The sequence below is a fragment of the Ipomoea nil genome, unplaced genomic scaffold (assembly GCF_001879475.1).
Source record: "Ipomoea nil cultivar Tokyo-kokei standard unplaced genomic scaffold, Asagao_1.1 scaffold0482, whole genome shotgun sequence".
NCBI classification, from domain to species: Eukaryota; Viridiplantae; Streptophyta; class Magnoliopsida; order Solanales; family Convolvulaceae; genus Ipomoea; species Ipomoea nil.
Window position 1 is genome coordinate 1,746,491 of NW_017616910.1, and position 20,793 is coordinate 1,767,283.

At 36.7% G+C, this 20,793-nt stretch overlaps 3 protein-coding genes and 2 long non-coding RNA genes across 7 annotated transcripts; 3 read left to right on the forward strand and 2 right to left on the reverse strand.

Moving 5' to 3' along the window:
• Window positions 1–208: 208 nt before the first annotated feature.
• LOC109173598 lies at window positions 209–963 on the reverse strand. The gene is made up of 3 exons (XR_002052926.1): window positions 942–963; window positions 759–830; window positions 209–327 (listed from the first exon to the last, which is right to left on the reverse strand). It is a non-coding gene; the product is annotated as an uncharacterized LOC109173598 (long non-coding RNA).
• Window positions 964–3,356: 2,393 nt separating this feature from the next.
• LOC109173886 (monocopper oxidase-like protein SKU5) lies at window positions 3,357–7,972 on the forward strand. Of its 3 annotated transcripts, none has more exons than XM_019323228.1 (10): window positions 3,357–3,861; window positions 4,219–4,328; window positions 4,414–4,684; window positions 4,789–4,927; window positions 5,116–5,479; window positions 6,009–6,374; window positions 6,469–6,547; window positions 6,994–7,193; window positions 7,376–7,530; window positions 7,682–7,972. In XM_019323228.1, the coding sequence occupies exons 1-9, from the start codon at window positions 3,712–3,714 to the stop codon at window positions 7,488–7,490; spliced, it is 1,794 nt and encodes a 597-aa protein (XP_019178773.1). In that variant the 5' UTR covers window positions 3,357–3,711; the 3' UTR covers window positions 7,491–7,530; window positions 7,682–7,972. The 3 variants fall into 3 exon arrangements, with proteins under 3 accessions (XP_019178773.1, XP_019178774.1, XP_019178772.1); XM_019323229.1 differs by having other exon boundaries at window positions 7,811–7,972; XM_019323227.1 differs by having other exon boundaries at window positions 7,376–7,972.
• A 3,937-nt stretch (window positions 7,973–11,909) lies between these two features.
• On the forward strand, window positions 11,910–16,778 carry LOC109173614 (serine carboxypeptidase 1-like). Its single transcript, XM_019322849.1, has 14 exons — window positions 11,910–12,178; window positions 12,386–12,531; window positions 12,753–12,829; window positions 13,670–13,792; window positions 13,906–14,008; window positions 14,083–14,120; window positions 14,190–14,291; window positions 14,933–15,013; window positions 15,109–15,351; window positions 15,575–15,640; window positions 15,711–15,832; window positions 16,016–16,129; window positions 16,261–16,306; window positions 16,433–16,778. Exons 1-14 carry the CDS (start codon window positions 12,033–12,035, stop codon window positions 16,514–16,516), a joined length of 1,491 nt encoding a protein of 496 aa, XP_019178394.1. The 5' UTR covers window positions 11,910–12,032; the 3' UTR covers window positions 16,517–16,778.
• Window positions 16,741–20,464, reverse strand: LOC109173611 (linoleate 9S-lipoxygenase 5, chloroplastic-like). The gene is made up of 9 exons (XM_019322843.1): window positions 20,309–20,464; window positions 19,934–20,220; window positions 19,611–19,860; window positions 19,162–19,509; window positions 18,976–19,061; window positions 18,804–18,893; window positions 18,375–18,679; window positions 18,036–18,299; window positions 16,741–17,629 (listed from the first exon to the last, which is right to left on the reverse strand). Exons 1-9 carry the CDS (start codon window positions 20,439–20,441, stop codon window positions 16,858–16,860), a joined length of 2,535 nt encoding a protein of 844 aa, XP_019178388.1. The 5' UTR covers window positions 20,442–20,464; the 3' UTR covers window positions 16,741–16,857.
• On the forward strand, window positions 18,211–19,170 carry LOC109173623. The gene is made up of 3 exons (XR_002052938.1): window positions 18,211–18,301; window positions 18,813–18,910; window positions 19,082–19,170. It is a non-coding gene; the product is annotated as an uncharacterized LOC109173623 (long non-coding RNA).
• Window positions 20,465–20,793: the final 329 nt, after the last annotated feature.

Sequence of the window (20,793 nt, forward strand, 5' to 3'; positions counted from 1 at the left end):
GGTACAAACTGAACTACTTATGATGGCCAATATAATGACTATATGATTAGTACTCTTGTTCTTGCTGGAAGAACTGAAGCTTTCGAGAGGGGAGGAAATTCTTCGTTTGCAGCGATAATGTTTTGGTAGGTTGCATGTGCATTAGAAGAATAATAGGGTTTATCATGCTTGACTACCTTTTCATTCTTGTCAACTCTTTGTGGAGTTGATGATTCTTTAAATTGAAGGGGACGAAGAACAATAGGTTGAATTCTCATAAGCTCTGGGTCAGGTTTGTAGTTGTAAGGCAATTTGCTTTCATCCATCCTTCTAAAAGTAATGGAAATTCTGCAATAAGAGAAGTAAGAAGAAAGATTAGTACCTCATAGGCAAAAGAATATAATGGCCCTGTTTGGTAAAATGGCTGTTAGCTGATAGCTGATTGTGTTAATTAAAAGGTATAAATAGTTGATAACATTAGATGATTGTAGAAAAGTGTTTGGTAAATTAGCTGTTAGCTGATAGCTGTTTGGTATAATTTCTTTTCTCAAAAAGCTAATGGAAAAAGTTGCTTGGAGTAGCTTTTTGAATTTTAGCCTTTTGGAGTTGCAAAAAGCTAATTAACCAAACATTTCTATTGATATTTTAACTAAATCAAACAATTAATAATGATCAAATAAGCCAAAATTAGCCCATAGGCCAATTTTTTTACCAAACAGGGCCAATATAAGAAGAATGCTGAAGTGATCTTAATTTATTAATGGCATTTAATGATTTACCTTTTAGATGGAACACGAGGTACACAATGCTTTGCAACATCAGCTCCATTACCTTGTAAAACAAGCACCGATCTGCATTATAATAATTCAAAGTACAGTTAAGAGACTTCTATTTTCATGATTTCCACATTTTCGGTCTCATTATATATGAATTAGATAGATCAAAGATATTGAATAACATACCCGACTGGTAGAGGTACCGAGATTGGACTGAAAAATTCTCCAATGCCATGATTAAGAATCTTCAAACTCGAGCCAAAAATAATATTGCATTCTGATAGAAACGATACAGAGCAAAACGGTCGAATAAAGTCGTGATGGTCGATATGAGGAGGAATGCAGTCACCCTCATTGTAAATGTTCACAATGCAGCTATTAGGGATACATGTTGGAGGCAAAATATGCCATTTGACCATCCGCTTAATCATTTGTTTGAATAAAGCAGGCAATGGATCCACTTCTTCATCTCTTATTATCCCAGGAGGATTGCCATTTTTGAACTACAAAAAAATTTCAAAAAAAAAAAAAAATGTTAACACACTCGAAAAGAAAAATAGCCATGAAACTAAAGCAACCATGAATTTGAATAAGGATATTAAAATTTAAATACGGTCAGAGAGTGGCTAATGCTACCCTTGAAATGTAGAAACAGAATAATAAAATAGGAAGAAATTTATTAATATATAAAACTTGGAAATTTTATTAACATAAAAATATGTATTTATATGCTTATTGCATACATGATCATTATAATTCATATATTTCTGGTGTGTGCGGTTGATGTGATCTAAAAGATCCAAGCTCTATTGAGAAATTTGGTGGTGACTATATCCAAAACGAATTAGGTCATGTTCCTTAAAACTTAAATAGTTAGGGTCCGACGGATGACTAATGATATCAACCTTAAAAGACAAAGAAAAGAATAATAAAATAAATTAATATAAAATTTTCTCTTATATGATTAGTCTAATCATAATGTATAATAATGAAAAGCCTGTATTTATAGGCTTATTATGATAACAACTAAATTTAAAAATATTGTAAAAATTCAACAAACTAAATGAAATAGAGCATATAGATGCGAAAAGCAGATTAACATAAAATATGCCCGCATAACTATGAATCTAAATAAGGATATTAAAATTTAAATATGGAATGGTGGCTAAGAGCATCCTTATTAGTTGAGATTATTTCTCAGTTATGGGGTCTCAGCATCCACCTCATCCTCCACCATCTCATTCAATCACAAAAAAACTTTCTCTACATCAGTTTTGAGTTATTTCTCAATTTTTTATGCACCCACTATTTAACCCACTATATTTTAATTACTTTTCTTACCTACTGGGCCCACAAATATGTCATACTTTACATGAGAAATATTTTTGAAATAACTCCTCCCCACATCAACTATTAACTTTGGGTGAAAAGAATTCATGTAGAAATAACTCCTAAATAACTACTAGTGTGGATGCTCTAATGCTAGCTACCACTTGAAAGACAGAAATAGAATAATAAAATAGGAAACAAATTAATATAAAACTTAAAAATTTTATTAACATAAAAATCTGTATTTTATAGGCTTATTATGATGATAATAACAATAAATCATAAAAATCATTTGTAAGAAAAGAAACTAAAATATTTTTACTTACTGTTTAGCTTCTCCATGAGAGTTTTGATAGGAAATCTAACGAAGTGAATACCGAGTTGGGAAGTAGTAAGTGAGGAAGCAATAATCTTAATTGGATGGGAATTTATATATAAGAGAGAAATTGATGTTAACTTAAACCTGTTGAAAATAGAATTACTGAATTAGGAAAAAGCTGGACTCAATCTTGATATGAATAGGAAAAAGTGATAGTTGGGGCCAAATTTAGAAAATATAGTCGTTATGGACACAGCAGTAGGGTAATCTAGTGACGTATGTATACATCGGCTTAAATATTTTTATTATTATAAAATATACGGCGTAAAAATGAACTTTGTGTCCGTATTCGAATTAAAAATCTGTATTTAACTATTTATTATGGAGTGTTTGATATTAAGGAAAATTATCAATTTGGTCCCTCAATTGTTTCTCAACTGTTAATGTAGTTCATAATTTTCAATTTCAATCAATTTGATCATTGAATTGTTTTAAATTTAATCAATTAAGCCCTTAAAGGTATCAATTGACGAAATTTTAAAAGTGTGGAAATCACCATTTTGATTCCTGGAAGGGTTTTATTGACGAAATTTTAACAATTTGATACTCAATTGTTTGGAATTGAAAACTATGAACTACGTTGACATTTAAATTTTGGTTTTTTAAATATTAATAGTGAGATTTTCATACACACCTACATATTTATTTATTTATTTTTTGGTATATCTAACAATATTTATGGTTATACTTCTTTTAAGTGTTTTTTTTTAATTATCTCTTTTGTTTTAATATTTCGCCTGGATTCACGCACTGCCTGTGGGATGATTTTCAAGTTATTGGGTGACCAATTCGGGCACAAAGTGAAAATTTTCACCTTCAATACCCTTGTGGAATTACTAATTAAACCGTGGGTCCTATGTAATTCAATAATTTTGACTTTGTGGCATTCATGAACAGATGAATTTGATTGTGTGAAGCGCTAAACAAACAGCAACGGCTCGATTCTCCAGAAGACGAAGACTGGGGCCCCGAATTTAGCATCCGGGGAGAACCCAGAATGCCAGCCTGTCCTACCGACGGCCACACTGCAACGTGTTTTTCCACCGCACAGCTGACAGCACAAACTCACATAGCCGCACCTGTGAAAAGCAAAGCAAAGCAAAGCGGAGATCCACCGAAATCCCTCTTTTCAGCTCTCCAATCTTCCAAAGCTGTGTTTTTTTTTTTTTCCCCCAAGAAAATAGCTGACTGGGGTGGAGGAGAGCTGAAAGCCTGAAACTTGCAGCCCAGGTGTTTGTTTTATTGCCAATGCCAGCCTTTTCAGTACCCAATTCTTGCTTATTTCGTTTCGCTGTGGTTCTGTGCTTCGCTGCTCTGGGTTTAGCTGGAGACCCTTATGTCTTCTATGACTTGACTGTCTCCTACCTCACTGCTTCCCCTCTTGGTGTCAAGCAAAAGGTTCTTCCTTTTTTAATTTTTTGTTTTTGTTATCAGATCTTGAATTGAACTTGTCTTAACTAGAAGAATGGTGCTTCGGTTCTGTTTGTGTCTGCTTATGATCATTGAGATTAGGAATCAAATTGAACTGCCCGCACGGCAGCTCAGTTGATTCTTGAATTTTTGATTATGGACAAGAACATAGGGTGTGGGGACTTTTATTAACACTGCAGCTATGATTTTCATTATTAAATGCTTTGCATTGTCCATAATTCTATTGCATTAAGCATTTCTTAGACATTCTCTTTTATGTGGTGAAATTTGATTGAACTTTTGTGATGCTATCAGATGATGTTCTTAAAAGTTTAAATCTTTTAGGTGATTGGAGTAAATGGGCAGTTTCCTGGGCCCATTCTAAATGTCACTACCAACTGGAATGTTGTTGCAAATGTCAAAAATGATCTTGATGAGCCTTTGCTTATTACATGGTATACCAAACTGATTTCAAATAATATAGGTTGTTATAATTTAGACATGATGCTGATAGGCATAACTCGTCTGAATCGGATGTAGGAATGGTATCCAACATAGAAAGAATTCTTGGCAAGATGGCGTCTCTGGCACGAATTGTCCCATTCCTGCTGGATGGAATTGGACGTATCAGTTTCAAGTCAAGGACCAGATAGGAAGTTTCTTCTACTTTCCTTCATTGGGTTTTCAGAGAGCAGCTGGTGGTTATGGAGGAATCACAATAAACAACCGAGATATTATCCCCTTACCATTTGGGTTTCCAGATGGAGATATTACCTTGTTTATTAGCGATTGGTACATTAAAAGTCATAAGGTTTGTAGAAATAGTGAAGTACGCAATGCCTATTGTTTTGAATCGGCAGTCTTCTCTCCTTGTGCACTTACATGTCATTTTATATGGATCGACATGTGTAACAGGAAATGAGAGAAGATCTTGAAAACGGTGTTGGACTTGGATCACCTGATGGTGTTCTTTTTAATGGATTAGGTCCATACCGCTATGATAATGGATTGATACCCGATGGTATTCCTTATTCAATTGTCACAGTTGATCCAGGTAAGCTTGCGTTCTGCATTCATATAAGGGACCTTCTCTAGAGAATTATTTGACCTTTTTATTGTCACCTCTATGGCTCTATGCATGTTCTAAATAATAGGATTCTAATACTGCTGGCAGCTAGAGAATGTTGCTCGTCTGAAATTTTTGTTCGGTATGTGAGAAATATTTTCTTGTGGCTATTTCAGGTAAAACATACCGCCTGCGGGTACACAATGTCGGGACATCTACCAGTCTGAATTTCAGAATCCAAAATCATAATTTGCTTCTTGTTGAAACTGAGGGTTCATACACAGTGCAACAGAACTATACAAGTATGGATATCCACGTGGGTCAATCATACTCATTTTTGGTCACAATGGATCAAAATGCCAGCAGTGATTATTACATTGTTGCCAGTCCACGCTTTGTAAATTCATCTGATTGGACAAAGGCTGTGGGAGTTGCTGTATTACACTACACAAATTCACAAGGACCTGTTGCAGGTCCTCTTCCAGACCTTCCTAATGAAAATGACAAGTTTTTCTCAATGAGTCAAGCAAAATCCGTAAGGTTGTAGACAATCATAATTGCTGTCGAGTAATTATTAGAAATCTCCTATAATGTATATGCATCGGTGCCCCTTGTCCAACCCAACAGGGTAGCTCAAGTGGCAAATGAGCTCTCTTTGTGGGGAGAATTCCGGGATAACCCAGGTTCGATTCCCACAAGTGACGATCCCCTTTGGGCCAGCTTCTGTGCCTCTCGGAGCAAACCGGGTGGACCTGGGCCGTTAAACGGACAGAGAAGGACCCAAACCACAATGTGCCACTTGTCCTATTTTTAAATGGAAAATGCACCTTTGAACTTGTTGGTGGTGCGTTAACCATCCAAACTTACAAGAGTAATTGTATGTTCAGTTGCTGAAAGGTGCCGGTTAGGGAGGTTAAAAAACTTATAAAATAAGACGTCGTATATATTAGACTATGATTTCTAGGGTAGGCCCTTTCTTTATCTTGCTTTGTCTTGATATCAGGTTATGGATTGTATTTACATTTCATGCCTGATTATAGTAACATTCTTGCTTCAAATCTATCTACAGATGGAACGTATCAGCCAGTGCTGCCCGCCCAAACCCACAAGGTTCTTTCAAGTATGGGGATATTACGGTGACTGATGTTTATGTCATCCTCAATAGGCCTGCAGAGCTTATCGATGGAAAATGGCACACTACACTTAATGGTATTTCATACTTGGCCCCTACAACACCTTTAAAGCTTGCTGAGCAATTCAACGTACCGGGGGTTTTCAAGCTTGATTTTCCGAATAGACTGATGGACCGACCTGCTAAAGTTGATACGTCTGTAATCAATGGTAGTTACAAGGCATTTGTGGAAATCATATTCCAAAACAACGACACAACTGTTCAAAGCTACCATCTTGATGGGTACGCCTTCTTTGTTGTCGGGTGAGTAGTAAGTTTCGATGGGAATCGGCTCAATTCTAGATTTCTTGGTAATAGCCAAAATAATGAGATTTCTCGTGTCTTGTTTGGGTTGCAGGATGGATTATGGTTTGTGGACTGAGAACAGTAGAAGCACTTACAACAAATGGGATGGCGTGGCTCGGTGTACTACCCAGGTAATCCTAATTCAAAACTATACATCCTTCCACTTACTATCGGGACATGTTTAGTAGATTTAGTATATGATGTCTTATACATCTTCCTTCAAATAGAAGATGGCAAAAAAGATGATGATATGATTCGGAAGAAGCATATTGTTTCACGCCTCAGGTTGACATAAATGTTCTTTTGTGCTGGTTAAACGGTGTTAAGAGTCCCATATTGAAAAAATAAGAGAGAATATATGGGTTTATAAGGCCATGGGTTAGACTAGCTAATTGGTTAGATTCAATCTTTTAGTGTGGTTTGGCCCATGTGCATTATAGCCAGTTGAGTGACCCTAGCCCAATCTTAAATTATTATAACACCTAGATTCAATCTTTTAGTGTGGTTTGGCCCATGTGCATATGGGATTATTACTCTGAACTAGTTTCTAATAATGCTGAAAATCTGTGGAACATAGGTGTTTCCTGGCGCTTGGACGGCTATATTAGTTTTTCTCGACAATGCTGGTATCTGGAATCTCCGTGCTCAGAACCTCGATTCCTGGTATCTTGGCCAAGAAGTATATATTAGCGTTGTGAACCCCGAGATCACAGACAAAAACGAGCTATCTTTGCCGGACAACACAATCTATTGTGGTGCACTATCACCTCTGCAGAAGTAACTTTCCTTCCTTTCTCCCGATTTCTTTTACCTCAGTTTTTATACAGCAAAAACTCCTGAAATTTAATCACTAATTTCTCTAAGTTTCATCATTCATCCTAGATTTTCATTCAAAACTTCATTCCAAATCTTCCAAACAGCATGATCTGAATCATTCCAAACCCCTTTCTTGTTTTCAGAGACCAAGCACAGAGAGTAAATTTCTCCAAGGGCACACCGCAATTTCCAAGAACAGTCCAAACAGCTGTAATCGCAATCGTTGCAGCCATAATTCAAACTTTAATGACACGGTAAAATGCCAAAGCCTCACTCAACCATGACACTTCAAATCTGCGTAAGGATCTTCTCCCTCGTTTTTGGGCTTTTCTTTGTTGCCTTCGTGTATATTTCGAATCAGCAAAAGAAATATAACCCGGATTATATGATTCTCCATTCTAAACGTCATTGACTACGATTTGTGTATCTCTGTTGTGTATTGTTTGTAGGCAGTAGCGCCATAACTGTAAATACCAAGTTGCTTGCCTGTTGCGTGCAAGTCAATTCAGTGGTTAACAGTTAACTAAGCAACTTGCAAGAAAATGTTCTATTCTTGAAATGTGATTTCTTTTTGTTAGGTCTGCAAATATTATAAGCAAAAAAATGTCCCAAAGATTGTAACACAAAATCTACCAGGCTTTTGCTTTAAAAAATCAGAATCAAAATCGCCCCGAAAGGGGTAGATGGGTTGGTGGATCATGATTCTTGTACCAGAAGGTTACGAGTTCAATTCTTGTCAACACTCTCTTGGTTGAGCCTGTTTCCTAGTGCGGTTTGCAGGTTATTATACACTTTTGTTATGTAAAAATAGTGCATATATAGCATCTAGCTTGCAATCGAAGCGGTGGACCACTCCAATTGCATAACTTGAACCAAACACGAGAATCTTATATTACCAAGTAAACATAATCTTGGTTATCTTATATAACCTGAACCAAACGCTCCTTAAAAGTCTACTCATCTGGGTTCAGATCCTATTAAATGAATTGTATAGATTTGTTTTATTAGTGTCGCTAAAATTGAGGGAGTAAGAATTGAGTGTATTAGTATAACTCTTTTGAAATTGCCTTACACTACTTTGTTAGAAAATCTTGTCACAAGTCACAACTTTGGCATGCATCCAATATCGCAAAACGAGGAAAAAGAAACAAAAGTTGTTCCAAAATAGATGGTTAAGTGGGTGAAATATAATTTTTATACAAAAAGATTACGAATTTAATCATTGTGACACAATTATTTGAGATTGAGGGTGTCACCTGCCATATGAGAATTTTTTTTTTTTTTTTTTCTAGATCTCCTCCCCCCTCCCTTTTTATTTTGAAAATAAAGAAACTAATTCATTATTCATATGCTGAAACGTTTACAATAAAGATTAATAAATGATCAAACATTCCTTACAGTCAGACATAGAACAACTTTCCTAGCAATGCTACAAAAAACTTGATTCGTAGATTATTTCACAAATTTGAAGCTGAATTCTTTGGAGGAACTTAAAGCTTTTTTAATGATTTGGCTAAACGTACCCAAGGCTTACACTGGTTGATTGCACACCACCTGTGTATATATTTCCATTCTTCTATCCATTGGCAATATCTCCATCGAACTGAATTACATATCATAGTTCAGAGGAGTCTATTTTTCATTGTCATGTTTGTCACCCAAGATGAGATTCACATACGCCATGACTAATTTTTATCGTTTCATGCTTTATGAAAAAAGAACTTGCCAAGTAAACGAGAGGAAGAAACTCGTCAAAAGAACAAGAGGAAAAACACATAAACTGTAAACAAAACTAAACCAGTAAAACAAAGCAAATGGATACAACAGTGTGAAAATAAGGGAGTAAGGACCGATACCGATGGAGATGAAGGAGAAAACGGTAAAGGCAGAGAAGACAATGAAGACGAGCACTGTCTGTGGTGGAGATGACAGCAGGGGAAGACGATCGGACGCCACCTCCGATCCGCTTGCTTCACGGAGGCGGCGGCCATGTAGAATACCCGAGACGAGAGAAAGCAGATCTCCCCTTCTTTTTGATACATATAAATGTCTAAAGTCAATCAACTTGGACAAATTTGTATGAAGTATCATACATTTCTCAATTCCATACAATTAGTGTAATAATTAACGTCACAATTAGGGTGTATAATGTCACTATGTACTAAAAAAGAAACATATTCCAACCGCTTTTCCGACACCTAAAAAAATGAAACTTTATTAATTTTTCAAAATTTTCAACCATTTTTAGATGGTAAAAAATTTTAACTACTTTTTTTAAAACGGAGCGTGCACAATGAAATGAAATAATGACCATGCCTTATATATATAGTATGACACTTTAATAGTGTTTTATGAGTGTTAGAACTTTAAATATGCTTATGCTTATGTGAATAAATAAGTACAACTCTAGTAAACATAAGGCATGCCATATGAAATGATTTTGTCATATATATACTCCACCAAACATGCATCCACTTCCTTTAATTTGTCATATATATACTCCACCACACAATCATCATCATTTCGGCGAAGGTAGCATGGCTTTGAAGAATCCCTTGAAAAGAACCCTAACTAGCTAGCCGACAAAATATATAAAAATGACACAAACAATAATTAATCTATGTATTTACAATAGTGAATTTATGAATATGAATTTATATATTTATAGTAATGGATTTGTGTACTTACAATAGTGAATTTATTTAAATTATGTATCTAAGTAGTGACTTTTATGTATCAAATTTATGTACATGAAATTAAAACATTACATTGTCTTTGTCAAGATATCACTCGTTGTGGAATTCCCTGGTGCAAAGACTTGCAACCAATTATGGAGACTCAGATATCGTGTTCGAGAAAAAAACCTAAAGGCGCCAGGAAATTCCACAACGAGAGGCATAGTTGTCCCACTGGGCGTGTCAAAAATCAAAATATGTAAACGCAAAAACTCGAATTGTTTATATCCAAATTCAAAGTATGTCGGTTATAATGAAGTATGTATCAAACAAGAAGGGGTACAATCTTTTGATATGAGAAGTCATCTGATTCTCTACGAGAAGTATGCCAAAATAGAAGTATGCCGAATTCGGAGTATGCCGAATTGAAAATATGCCAAACTGGAAGTAGTTCCTTATTGAAGTGCATTCGGAGTTAAGTAGCTTGTTCCTCAATGAAGGGAGTAGTTCCTTATTGAAGTGCATTCGGAGTTAAGTAGCTTGTTCCTCAATGAAGGGCTTATATGCAGCTTGATCTTCAAAGAAGGGCGTAACGAGATTCCGGTAGAGTTTCGGTATGCAATCTTCAGAGCTCCATTTCTTCTAAATGAAACCACTCTTTATAGTGGTGAGTGACTGAGTGTAGAGAAAATCTAACAAACCCTATCCCTTTGGATAATTCATAAATTTAATTTAATTTTTTTGAAGGGAAATTTAATTTAATTGTTTGAATTAAATATGAGAAATGTATCGGGACATCCAAGTTCGTGATTTCATCCAACTTCAAATAATATCATATTATCCAAATTTCCTCAATATTATATAATCCACATAATTTTGATGTGCCAAATAAGTCAAACCCGCTAATTATGTAACCTAATTAATGCAACCACCCTAGTCCAACTCAATTAAATATTGAGTTAATACCCAAAATCGTCCTCGACTATAGTGATTTTTCTCAATTTCGTCCTAAATGACTTTGGTGACCTAATATCGTCCCAGACTTTTGTGTTTCGCTCAATTTCGTCATCCATTTGTTATTTCGTCAAATTGGTGTTAAATAAAGGGACAATTCAGTAATGTCAATATTGATCTTTCTTTACTTTCAACTTGTGAAGTGCGAAATTTCTCTTTCTTGTACGAATTACACCCAGACCTGCAAATCAAATTTTATATTCGCAGTTTTAGGAGTAATTCTGGGAGTAATTCGTAAAAAAAAAGGGATTTCGCAGTTCACATGTTTATGAGTAAAGAGATGCCAATATTAAAATTACTTAATTGTCTATTTATTTAACACCAAATGGACAGAATAACAAATGATGGACTAAATTGAGCAAAAGCACAAAAGTCTGGGACAAAATTGCGCGAAACACAAAAGTCTGGGACGATATTAGGTCACCAAAGTCGTTTAGGACGAAATTGAGAAAAACCACTATAATCGAGGACCATTTTGAGTATTAACTCATTAAATATTCCACTATCTTAGACCGAACAATCTAACATCCAATTACATTTAATTAAGTAATTAAATCAATTAATTATTTATTGAGCCATTTAATTAACACAATTAAATAAATAATTGTCCAACTAACCCAATTAAAATAATTAATTTTATAATCAATTATCAATTAAGACCCATTAATACACAACCACTTAAAATTTCAGTTCTTACAACACTATATATAGTAGTTCGCTCCAAATCAAAGTATATATGGCAGATACTTCAATGTAATAGAGTCAATAACATTAAAATATATATATATATATATATATATATATATATATATATATATATATATATATATATATAGAGGGTAGTGCCATCACTGTCACTGCCTTACTGTTGAAGTTTCCTTTGAAGGAAACTTGGACAGTAAACGACAAAATCTGACCACTTTCCTTCCAAGCAACGAGTAATATCCCACTATCTCACACTCTCATACTAATTACAGTCAAATGTTCACCAGAAATCATTAAATTTACCCACTTTTCTGGACTGTATTTAATGTTTTAGTACATCTATACTATAGCAGTAGATATATCTCTGTTCTCTCAGAGTCTCAGAACAGTATCCTCATACTTAAACATGGTTAAAAACGGTCTTCCTTTGCACCTCACACTTGTCTGCTTCTTGCTTCCTCTACTTCAGCTCACAAAATCAGCACCCGATGGTGCACTGGTCACTCGGATTCCTGGCTTCAATGGCACTCTCCCTTCAAAGCACTATGCTGGGTATACACTTTTTTATTTATTCGTGCATTTCTTTAAATGGGTATTTTGCTGTTTATTGGGCAGTTCCTTTTGTTGGTTGTTTGGTGATTTGTAGTAGTAATTGTGTTTTTGCCCGGATGGATGTGGTGGAAAGTGAAAGTTTGACTTTTTTCTTGTGTTTTGGTAATGACTATATCTGTTTGTGTTTTTGCTTGAATGGGAATTCAGGTATGTGACGATAGATGAGACCTCTGGGAAGAAACTGTTTTATTACTTTGTGGAGTCTGAAAGAAACCCATCCAAGGATCCAGTGGTGCTGTGGCTCAATGGGGGGCCTGGCTGCTCTAGCTTTGATGGCTTTGTCTATGAACATGGTAACTGTTCTAATAAGTTAACCCATACATAACTTCTAACTTTACTATTTCAGCAGTAGCTAGAATGAAATTGTTGTTATGATTTGATGCCATTGTGAGATACTGAGATGTTGTTGGGAATTGGGTTTACACAATTGAGTGGCACTTTCCTGGTTTTTATAGTGTTAGCCTTAGAAGAAGAGATTTGATTTCTCCATCTTCTTTCTTTATCTCATTTGCAGGACCTTTCAATTTTGAGCTAGGGAAGACAAGTGGTAGCTTGCCCACTCTGCATCTTAATCCTTATAGCTGGACCAAGGTAATAATTTATATGGATTCACAGGTCTCTGTAACTATACTACTATATGACTTACCTGCCTTGCCCCTCCCTGCCACTACCAAGTAAAAACTTAGGACATATGCTTGAAAATATTATAAAAAAGATTAGTGACAAAAAATAGTATCTTTTTAATTTTTGTAATTTTTTAAAGAAGTCAATGTATTAACACTTATGTAGGATGTGAGATGAATATCATGCACTAACTGAGGTAGGCGTATATTATTATTATTATTTTTAATTTTGGAAAATGGTATTTGCACCAAATATTGTACCAATTGATATGGTTTCTGAAAAGTGTCAATTCACTAGCTATCTATGGATTGCCCGACCTCACCATAAGAATAAGATGAAGTCACATGAGATGGCACAAAAATTTGGTCCATATAGCATTGTCATTTTCTTTTAATGAAAGAAATAAGAATGATGAAACTTTGATATTATCAAATCCCCAGGCTAAATGGAATCAGATTAACTGTCAGTAATTCATCTTTCCCAAATTTAAACAGATCAGTTATTGTCTGTCTTGAAATTGTGTCATTTGTGTTTATATCCAACCAATAATTACCCAAAAGCAAAATAAAATAAAGAAGTACAGATTGGGGGATTTTTTTTTCCCATATTCATCACCTCTAATCTGTGTATACCTTCTGTTCTGCTGCACCTGTATCAAAACCAAAATTCTTCTCTATAATCCTAACCTTTAACCTTCGATCAACTCTCTACTTCACCAACTATATATTGATGAGATATAAGTATTGTGATTGTATTTAATTTTCATTGATGACTTAATATTTATGGAAATTCTTCTAATCCTCTCAGGTTACCAATATTATATATTTGGATTCTCCTTCTGGTGTTGGATTATCCTATTCAGACAATGAAACTGACTACATAACGGGCGACCTAAAGACTGCTTCTGATTCCCATACCTTCCTCCTCAAGGTATCCTACAAGTAACTGGGTCCATAGTGTTAAAAATTCTAAAACTTCCTTTTTATGACTTGTTTTGGCTCTTCTGATGTGGCTTATTCTTGTTTGCTTATTGTTGAGACTAGTGGTTTGAGCTATATAAAGAGTTCCTTCCCAACCCGTTTTTTATAGCCGGAGAATCTTATGCTGGAGTATATGTGCCAACTCTATCTTATGAAGTAGTACAAGGTATTTCTTCTGGAAACTGATACAGACTGCAATGTTGAATGGAACTAAACTCTTTCATTCTATTTGCTTGGCAGGTATTGATGCTGCTGTAAAGCCGGTTCTAAACTTTAAGGTGAATCATTTCTTTGCTTCATCTGTCAAGTTATGACTTTATACTTCTAAATAAATTTGTTATATGCAGGGTTACATAGTGGGGAATGGAGTAACAGATGACGAGTTCGATGGTAATGCTCTTGTGCCATTTGTACATGGAATGGGCCTGATCTCAGATACATTATATGAGGTATGAATTTTATTTATTTATTTCGGTTTCTATGTTTTTGCATATGCTATTATTGTCTCAGTCTTTACTTACCTACTATTTCAACATATCTTTAGTTCTCAGCCTTAAAATACGTTAATCTATCCCCTCTATCCCTCTTCTCTAAGAGAGATACTTCAAGTGTTAATATTGGACACAAATGGAACCTAAATACATATAAGATCAAATATGCCCCCTCCTCTCGTCCCTTAAGAGAGGTTGGGAGTTCAAACCCCCTCTCATATGGAAAAACCAATCTAGCCAGCACTTTGCCTCTTAATTGGGTCGGGCCGGTGCGAACGAGGATTAGTCTGAGTATGGTACGGGCTTAAAGGTGCCTCCTACAGTTAGGGCCTTCTTAGGACACCTCGTGGTTTGACCAAAAAAAATGCCCCCTCCCCTTTCCAAATTTGATCTCCTGCTCTTTGTCATCGGTTTTCTTGTATTGACTGCTTAATGGGGAAGCCCGGATAGTGCATAGATAATCCCTTGTGCTCTTCCACTGCATTTTGATCATAAGGTAGTTTTCATAAGTAAAATTTAGAAGCATAAACACAAGTAACATTAATGTGGTCCTCTCGTTTCTAGCAACAATTCTCTTATAGTTGTTGCTTTATGAGCAGGAAGTTATAGCTGAATGCCATGGAAACTACTATGATCCCGACAGTAGCACTTGTGAGAACAAGCTTGCAAAAGTTGATGCAGTAAGTCTTACGTTTGTTAGTCCTATTGGTAAAACATTGCTGTATTTGTTGCTTCGTTGGAGTTGGACCTGGATTAAATTTCTGAACATATACAGGAGATTGCGGGTTTAAATATATATGACATTCTAGAGCCATGCTACCATGCCAAAGAATCTAGTACGATCATGCATGTAAATCCAAATTTACCATTGAGCTTCCGAAAACTTGGAGAGACTGAAAGGCCTCTTGCTGTAAGAACCAGAATGTTTGGCCGTGCATGGCCTCTTAGGGCTCCTGTAAGAGATGGAATTGTCCCAACCTGGCCTCAGCTTCTTCAAAGTGGCAATGTCCCGTGCACTGTAAGTCAGTTTCAAGTCATTGCCTTAATACTTGTTCACCATAAGAATTGTACTTTAAACAGGAAAGCAACACTATATTGGTGTTCTTGGAAGGGCTTATGAAAAATTATAAAAGGATGATTTGATAATACGAGAATTTTGGAAGGGATTATGATCCCCCTTTATGTATGTGATCCATTTCAGTATTTCACTACCCTTACGTATTTGGAGATTTAATACACAGGATGATACAGTTGCCACTGCGTGGTTGAGCAGCCCCGAAGTGAGGAAAGCCATTCATGCAGAACAAGTAAGTTGCTACCATCCCAGACTCTAAATTATCTTTTAGAGCAGTGATTGACAATTCTTTGGTACTACAGGAAGCACTCACCGGTCCTTTTGAGCTATGTACAGATAAGATTACTTTTACGCATGATTCTGGAAGCATGATCAAGTATCATAAAAATCTAACCTCCCGGGGTTATCGGGCACTTATATTCAGGTAAACACCCTTTTTTTTCACTTCTTTCAATATCGTACCATGCTAGAGTGAGTACATAACATGGAGTTCCTCTCCGTTTGCATGTTCAAGGATAGACCTCCCTCGTGCTGGGGCTCTTCTATGAATGCTTTTGCACTATGATCTGATTCTTGACTGACCCCTAACACCAAATATTTCTTGCAGTGGTGATCATGATATGTGTGTACCATATACTGGGAGTGAAGCGTGGACAAGGTCAGTTGGATATAAGATCATCGATGAGTGGAGGCCTTGGATTGTGAATGAGCAAGTTGCAGGGTATGCTTCATCACAGTATTTGATATTTCTCGAACCTTTTTTTTTTTTTTTTTTTTCCGCTTTACAGTTTTCCTCGTCCTGTAATTGCTGACATGGAACTTCTTGCTGCAAATTTGATTTATTGTTTGCAGGTATATTCAAGGTTATGACTACAACCTCACCTTTCTCACCATTAAGGTACAGGGCACACACATCCTCTGTTCGACAGCAAACCAAAAGAACAAAAAAATGTTTTCCTTTTATTTCTCCATTTTGTTAACTTCGGATTGGATGATAATTCAATCTGACTTCTCAAAATTTCAGGGTGCTGGGCACACTGTCCCGGAGTACAAACCTAAGGAGGCGTTGGCATTTTATACCCGCTGGCTCGAGGGAAAGAGCATATGAAACATTAGATACTATAGTGAAGTTGATTATTTCCTTTGAAAAATAAGGAATGTTTATCCTCTATTATTTGGGTGATTTTCGAGTTTGGAAAGAAACCATATCTTTCCTGAGAGGGGTTAGGAGAGAACAAGACTGTGAAAATGTATTGTGAATAAAATTCTTACTTTAAGGAACCCATAGAGGTTTCAATGTTCTGACAGTGTGAAGTACTGTGAATTCTGCAATTATAGTTTATGTAATACTGAAAGAATTGATCTTCATACAACACCATATCTGGTAGAAATGATTTAGTGTCAAATTTGGATATTGTTGAAAAGAATCTGTCTTGATTGTTACAGCTTTCATATGGAGATGCTATTAGGTATTCCTCTCCCCGAGAGGCTCCGGCCAGACACAGAATTGGAGACATCAGGACACAGAAGCGTGTAAGAAATTTTTGCAGGACCCCATCTGTTCGATAGCCTAAGGTCTGCGTTTCTTTCCCGAATTCTTTTCTCTACTTCTGTAAGCTCCTTTATGAATCTCCTGAACCTATGCTGAATCCATTCATCGCCCATCCAATAATCTGGTGATTGCTGCTGTCCCAGGTACACTTCATCTGATGCGTGCCTTGACACAACCTCTGCCAATGCCATGTGCAGGGTAACATCAAACCTGTTTGGTAACATTCCTAGGAAATACCTGTCTGGGTCCTCAAGAAAGTCACCAAACTCCATAGTCCCTTCATAGGGAATGAATCTCCGGCATTTTGTAGCACGGTTTGGTGGATAACCGGTGTATCCATAGTGCCCGAAGTTCACTGAGGCATGAAAACCAGAGGAAAGCCATATGAGAGTTGTTAGAGCTTCAATTAGCTCAGAGAGTGTGGTCATTGAGGACCACCATGTTTCGGTGCTCTTATCGCCATGACCAATGTTTCGAATCTCTGACCACCATTCTTGGATCTCATTATCAGATTTTAAGGACTCATCATCATGATAGAAGTGTGAACAGAAGTCTTCTACCCATTTCTTGATTGCTACCCATATCTCTAGTCCATCTGCACCATATGGATAATCTTCAATAACAAGCTGCACCCCAGCCGGATGTTCCGGGTTATAAAATGCCATGCCCCTGCATTTTCCAGATTCTGGTTAGTAAAATATAACTTCTTCGGGAAAATTGCATTTTTGGTCCTCCAGTTATACCTGTAGTACAGACTTAGTCCTTTAGTTATATGCTTGACCATCTTTAACCCCTAAGTTATGCGCAAAGTGATGAGTTTAGCCCTTGAAGGACCAAATCCGTCACTTTACTAAAAGTTACATATTGCCATATTGGTAGTAGAAATAGTCCCCAAGGGACTAAAATCACCACTTCGTGCATAACTTAGGGGTTAAAGATGGTCACACACATAACTCAGGGGTCAAGTTTGTACCACGTGGGTACAACTGAAGGACCAAAAATGCAACTTTCCCTAACTTCTTTAATGGCTAGGAAGCATAACAGGTCTCCTCAATCTCTGAATATGAATATGAACCTCTTAATAAGATCAGCTGGAAGGCTTTGTTCATCAAATCTCCAGTGTTTATAGAGTGCAGAAGAGATCTCCATCGAGACTTCACCAGTGAAAAGGGTCTTCTCCAAGATCCCACCTGCATTCATAACCACTTTCCTGTACAGTGCATTGATGTGCATAGTGTCCTTGAAGTGCGGTTCCAGTAACCGGTGGACTGGGTGCATCCTACTTAACTGTCTTCTGGTGGCAATTATAAATGGCTCAACAACCGCATGAGTTTTTAACCTGTAAGAAAACTTCTGCTCGGTTACTATTATCTGGTGCAATTTAAACTTATGGACAAGTTAATGCTAATGTTACCAGTGGTTGATTAATAGATGATAGCCAGAATCATTAACAGCGACGTGAGCTTTAGCAAGATGCCATATGGCCGCCTCAGATTCTTCAGCTTTGGGATAAAAAACCCTCTGAATTTCACTCTCAGATCCAGATGAAGAATTTGGAAAACAAAGTTCTATTGCCAGTGGCTTCAGTGTGCCATCATCCTTCAAGAATAATAGAGTTCTGGATGCGTAGGCACATATGCCATGTTGGCTAACTCTCTCTAAAAATGGCATGAGATAATCATGGTGATCCAGTATGAAGATCCTCCACTGATTCATTGCCTTGAAGATTCATCAACGGCAAAGAAATTAACAAGAAACTCTAAAGAAATCACATAGTAGAATGCTTGCTTGACAATAACTAGGAGGCTAACTATGAATTTCTGCACTGTTAATGTTTGTTTACCTCTTGAAGAGTCAAGCCGTCAAGATTATGCTTTATGCGGGATAGTTTGATGGAGCTGACCACCCCTTTACTGCTTTCCGGTGGGAATTTCTGCATCGGAAATAAAGGTAACATACAGTTCAGAAACTTGTTCAGTTTAGAATTTCAGTTCGAGCAACTAACCTTATAGTACCTGCAAACATTGTATTACTGTTGCATTAGTTCCTGCAAGCATCTGTCGTGCAAATTCCTCATCCTCCTTCCATGCAAACTCATCTCCTGAAATATATAATTATCAGGGAAGGATGAAGAACAATTAGTCATGAAAACAAAAATAATTAGATAAGAATTCTGGCCATCCGCCAAAATGCAGCATCACCTCTTATGATTTGAGGCAGAGGAAATCTCACTGTGTACTCTTTGATAGCACGTTTTATCTTCTTGAAAAGCTCATCAGGTACTAGAGTTCTCAGTTTCTTTATTGCCCATTCGTCTACTTCATGGCTTTTGTACCGCCTAAATAGCCCATACATCTCAATGAACGAGTGGAAAGGCCTCGTGTCTTTGAAATCTCTGAAATCTGATTTTCCCTGAGAAACAACAAAATGCAAAGCAGCCTGGATACTGTTCTTGGTTAGCTCTGATAGCTTCTCAGGGCTAAATCTTTCATCCGGAGGGACCGTAATCTCTATGTCAAACACTCCCTTCTGGTTGGTTTTTTCCAGACCTGGAAATCACCCAAGAAAAAAAAAAAACAAAACAGACATGTATGGCTGCTATAGATTTAAACAGAAATTATCTGAGGGAAAAGATTGGAGTAACCGTTACTTTTGGATCCATTGTTACTATCCGTGTGACTAGTTTTTGCTCTGCGTGGATATGGATACACATCAGATCCTCCCAGGACAGGTCTAACATATTTGGGCCCTCTAGCAGGATCACCAAGGTCATCATACTTTCCATAATCATAAATCCGATCCCATTCTTCTATCTGTCCCGTTCCATCTCCTCTCAAGCTGAGCAGCTCTTCTTTCCTCAGCTCCAGCAGCCCATTTGGCGTTTCATTTGGAAGATAACACTACAGAATTCAAGAAAGATGTCCGGTGAGTAACTAAGCAATCATACTTTAAACTAATGATATTCCTACTTACATTGCTGGAGAAGAAAACCCGGTCCACTTGAGTTAGCTGGGAGGGATAAATCCAAGAATTGCATTCAAAATGAATCAGCGTATCATCTTGAGCCTGGAGAACCAAGGACTGAAGATAAAACTCGTGCTTGTGATGGTTTTTAACAACGAAAGCCCCTGGAAGTCCAAAATCTGGATTGACAGCAACTCCGAACCTGTACGATGAGGTTTTGATTCCTCTAATCTTGTCTGTGATGCTCTTCCCTTGCTTAACGTTTGCTTTCTTGCTCAGCTTCCCTTTTCCAGTGCCTGCAAAACGTCCAAGTATGTTTTCGCTTTTCACCACATTATGCGTATAAAAGACTCGTGATTTTAGTTATCTGATGATTGAACTCACTTGGGTCAACCTTGGTGGAGCTGTATAGTTGAATGGAAACTGATTTTCCAGGAACTGATTTTCCATCACTGTTCTGACTAATGAGTTCTCCAAAGATCATCTCATGATCCCCTTCTTGTTTTTTGCTTCTCATTCTTTTCAGAAATGGAATTGCAGTTGGAACTCCAAACAGGAAGAGAATTTTGGTAATGGGCAAGTTTCAAGCTTTGTGCATTGCTTCAGTTGTAGGCATTGCATCTATCCATTGCTTTTATTTTGGGGCTTTGTAGCTTCACTCTTGCAGAAGAGGTTTGTTTTTGGTGTGCATTTCGTAAATTCTGTTCCTAAACAATAGCCTTCAAATTGAGAGGATGTAGACAAAAATCAAACTGAATGAGAATCATGCCTCATCCACTCAGTCACCCCTTTCAGGCCATCTTTTTCTCTTCTAGAATTTATGTTCTGATGTTCACATGTTGTGTTAGTATTTTTTTTTTTTTTGAGCA

What these genes read in the sequence shown, in the direction of transcription:
- LOC109173611 (XM_019322843.1), bottom strand. Translation starts at nt 20,441, where the DNA reads ATGAGAAGCAAAAAACAAGAAGGGGATCATGAGATGATCTTTGGAGAA. An exon ending in TAGTAACAATGGATCCAAAA is followed by an intron (nt 19,510 to 19,610) that starts GTAACGGTTACT and finishes GGTGATTTCCAG; the next exon opens with GTCTGGAAAAAACCAACCAG. An exon ending in CAGTAATACAATGTTTGCAG is followed by an intron (nt 18,894 to 18,975) that starts GTACTATAAGGT and finishes TTTCCGATGCAG; the next exon opens with AAATTCCCACCGGAAAGCAG.
- LOC109173614 (XM_019322849.1), top strand. Translation starts at nt 12,033, where the DNA reads ATGGTTAAAAACGGTCTTCCTTTGCACCTCACACTTGTCTGCTTCTTG. An exon ending in ATCCTTATAGCTGGACCAAG is followed by an intron (nt 12,830 to 13,669) that starts GTAATAATTTAT and finishes TAATCCTCTCAG; the next exon opens with GTTACCAATATTATATATTT. An exon ending in AGCTTGCAAAAGTTGATGCA is followed by an intron (nt 15,014 to 15,108) that starts GTAAGTCTTACG and finishes GAACATATACAG; the next exon opens with GAGATTGCGGGTTTAAATAT.
- LOC109173886 (XM_019323227.1), top strand. Translation starts at nt 3,712, where the DNA reads ATGCCAGCCTTTTCAGTACCCAATTCTTGCTTATTTCGTTTCGCTGTG. An exon ending in GAGCCTTTGCTTATTACATG is followed by an intron (nt 4,329 to 4,413) that starts GTATACCAAACT and finishes AATCGGATGTAG; the next exon opens with GAATGGTATCCAACATAGAA. An exon ending in TACGCCTTCTTTGTTGTCGG is followed by an intron (nt 6,375 to 6,468) that starts GTGAGTAGTAAG and finishes TTTGGGTTGCAG; the next exon opens with GATGGATTATGGTTTGTGGA.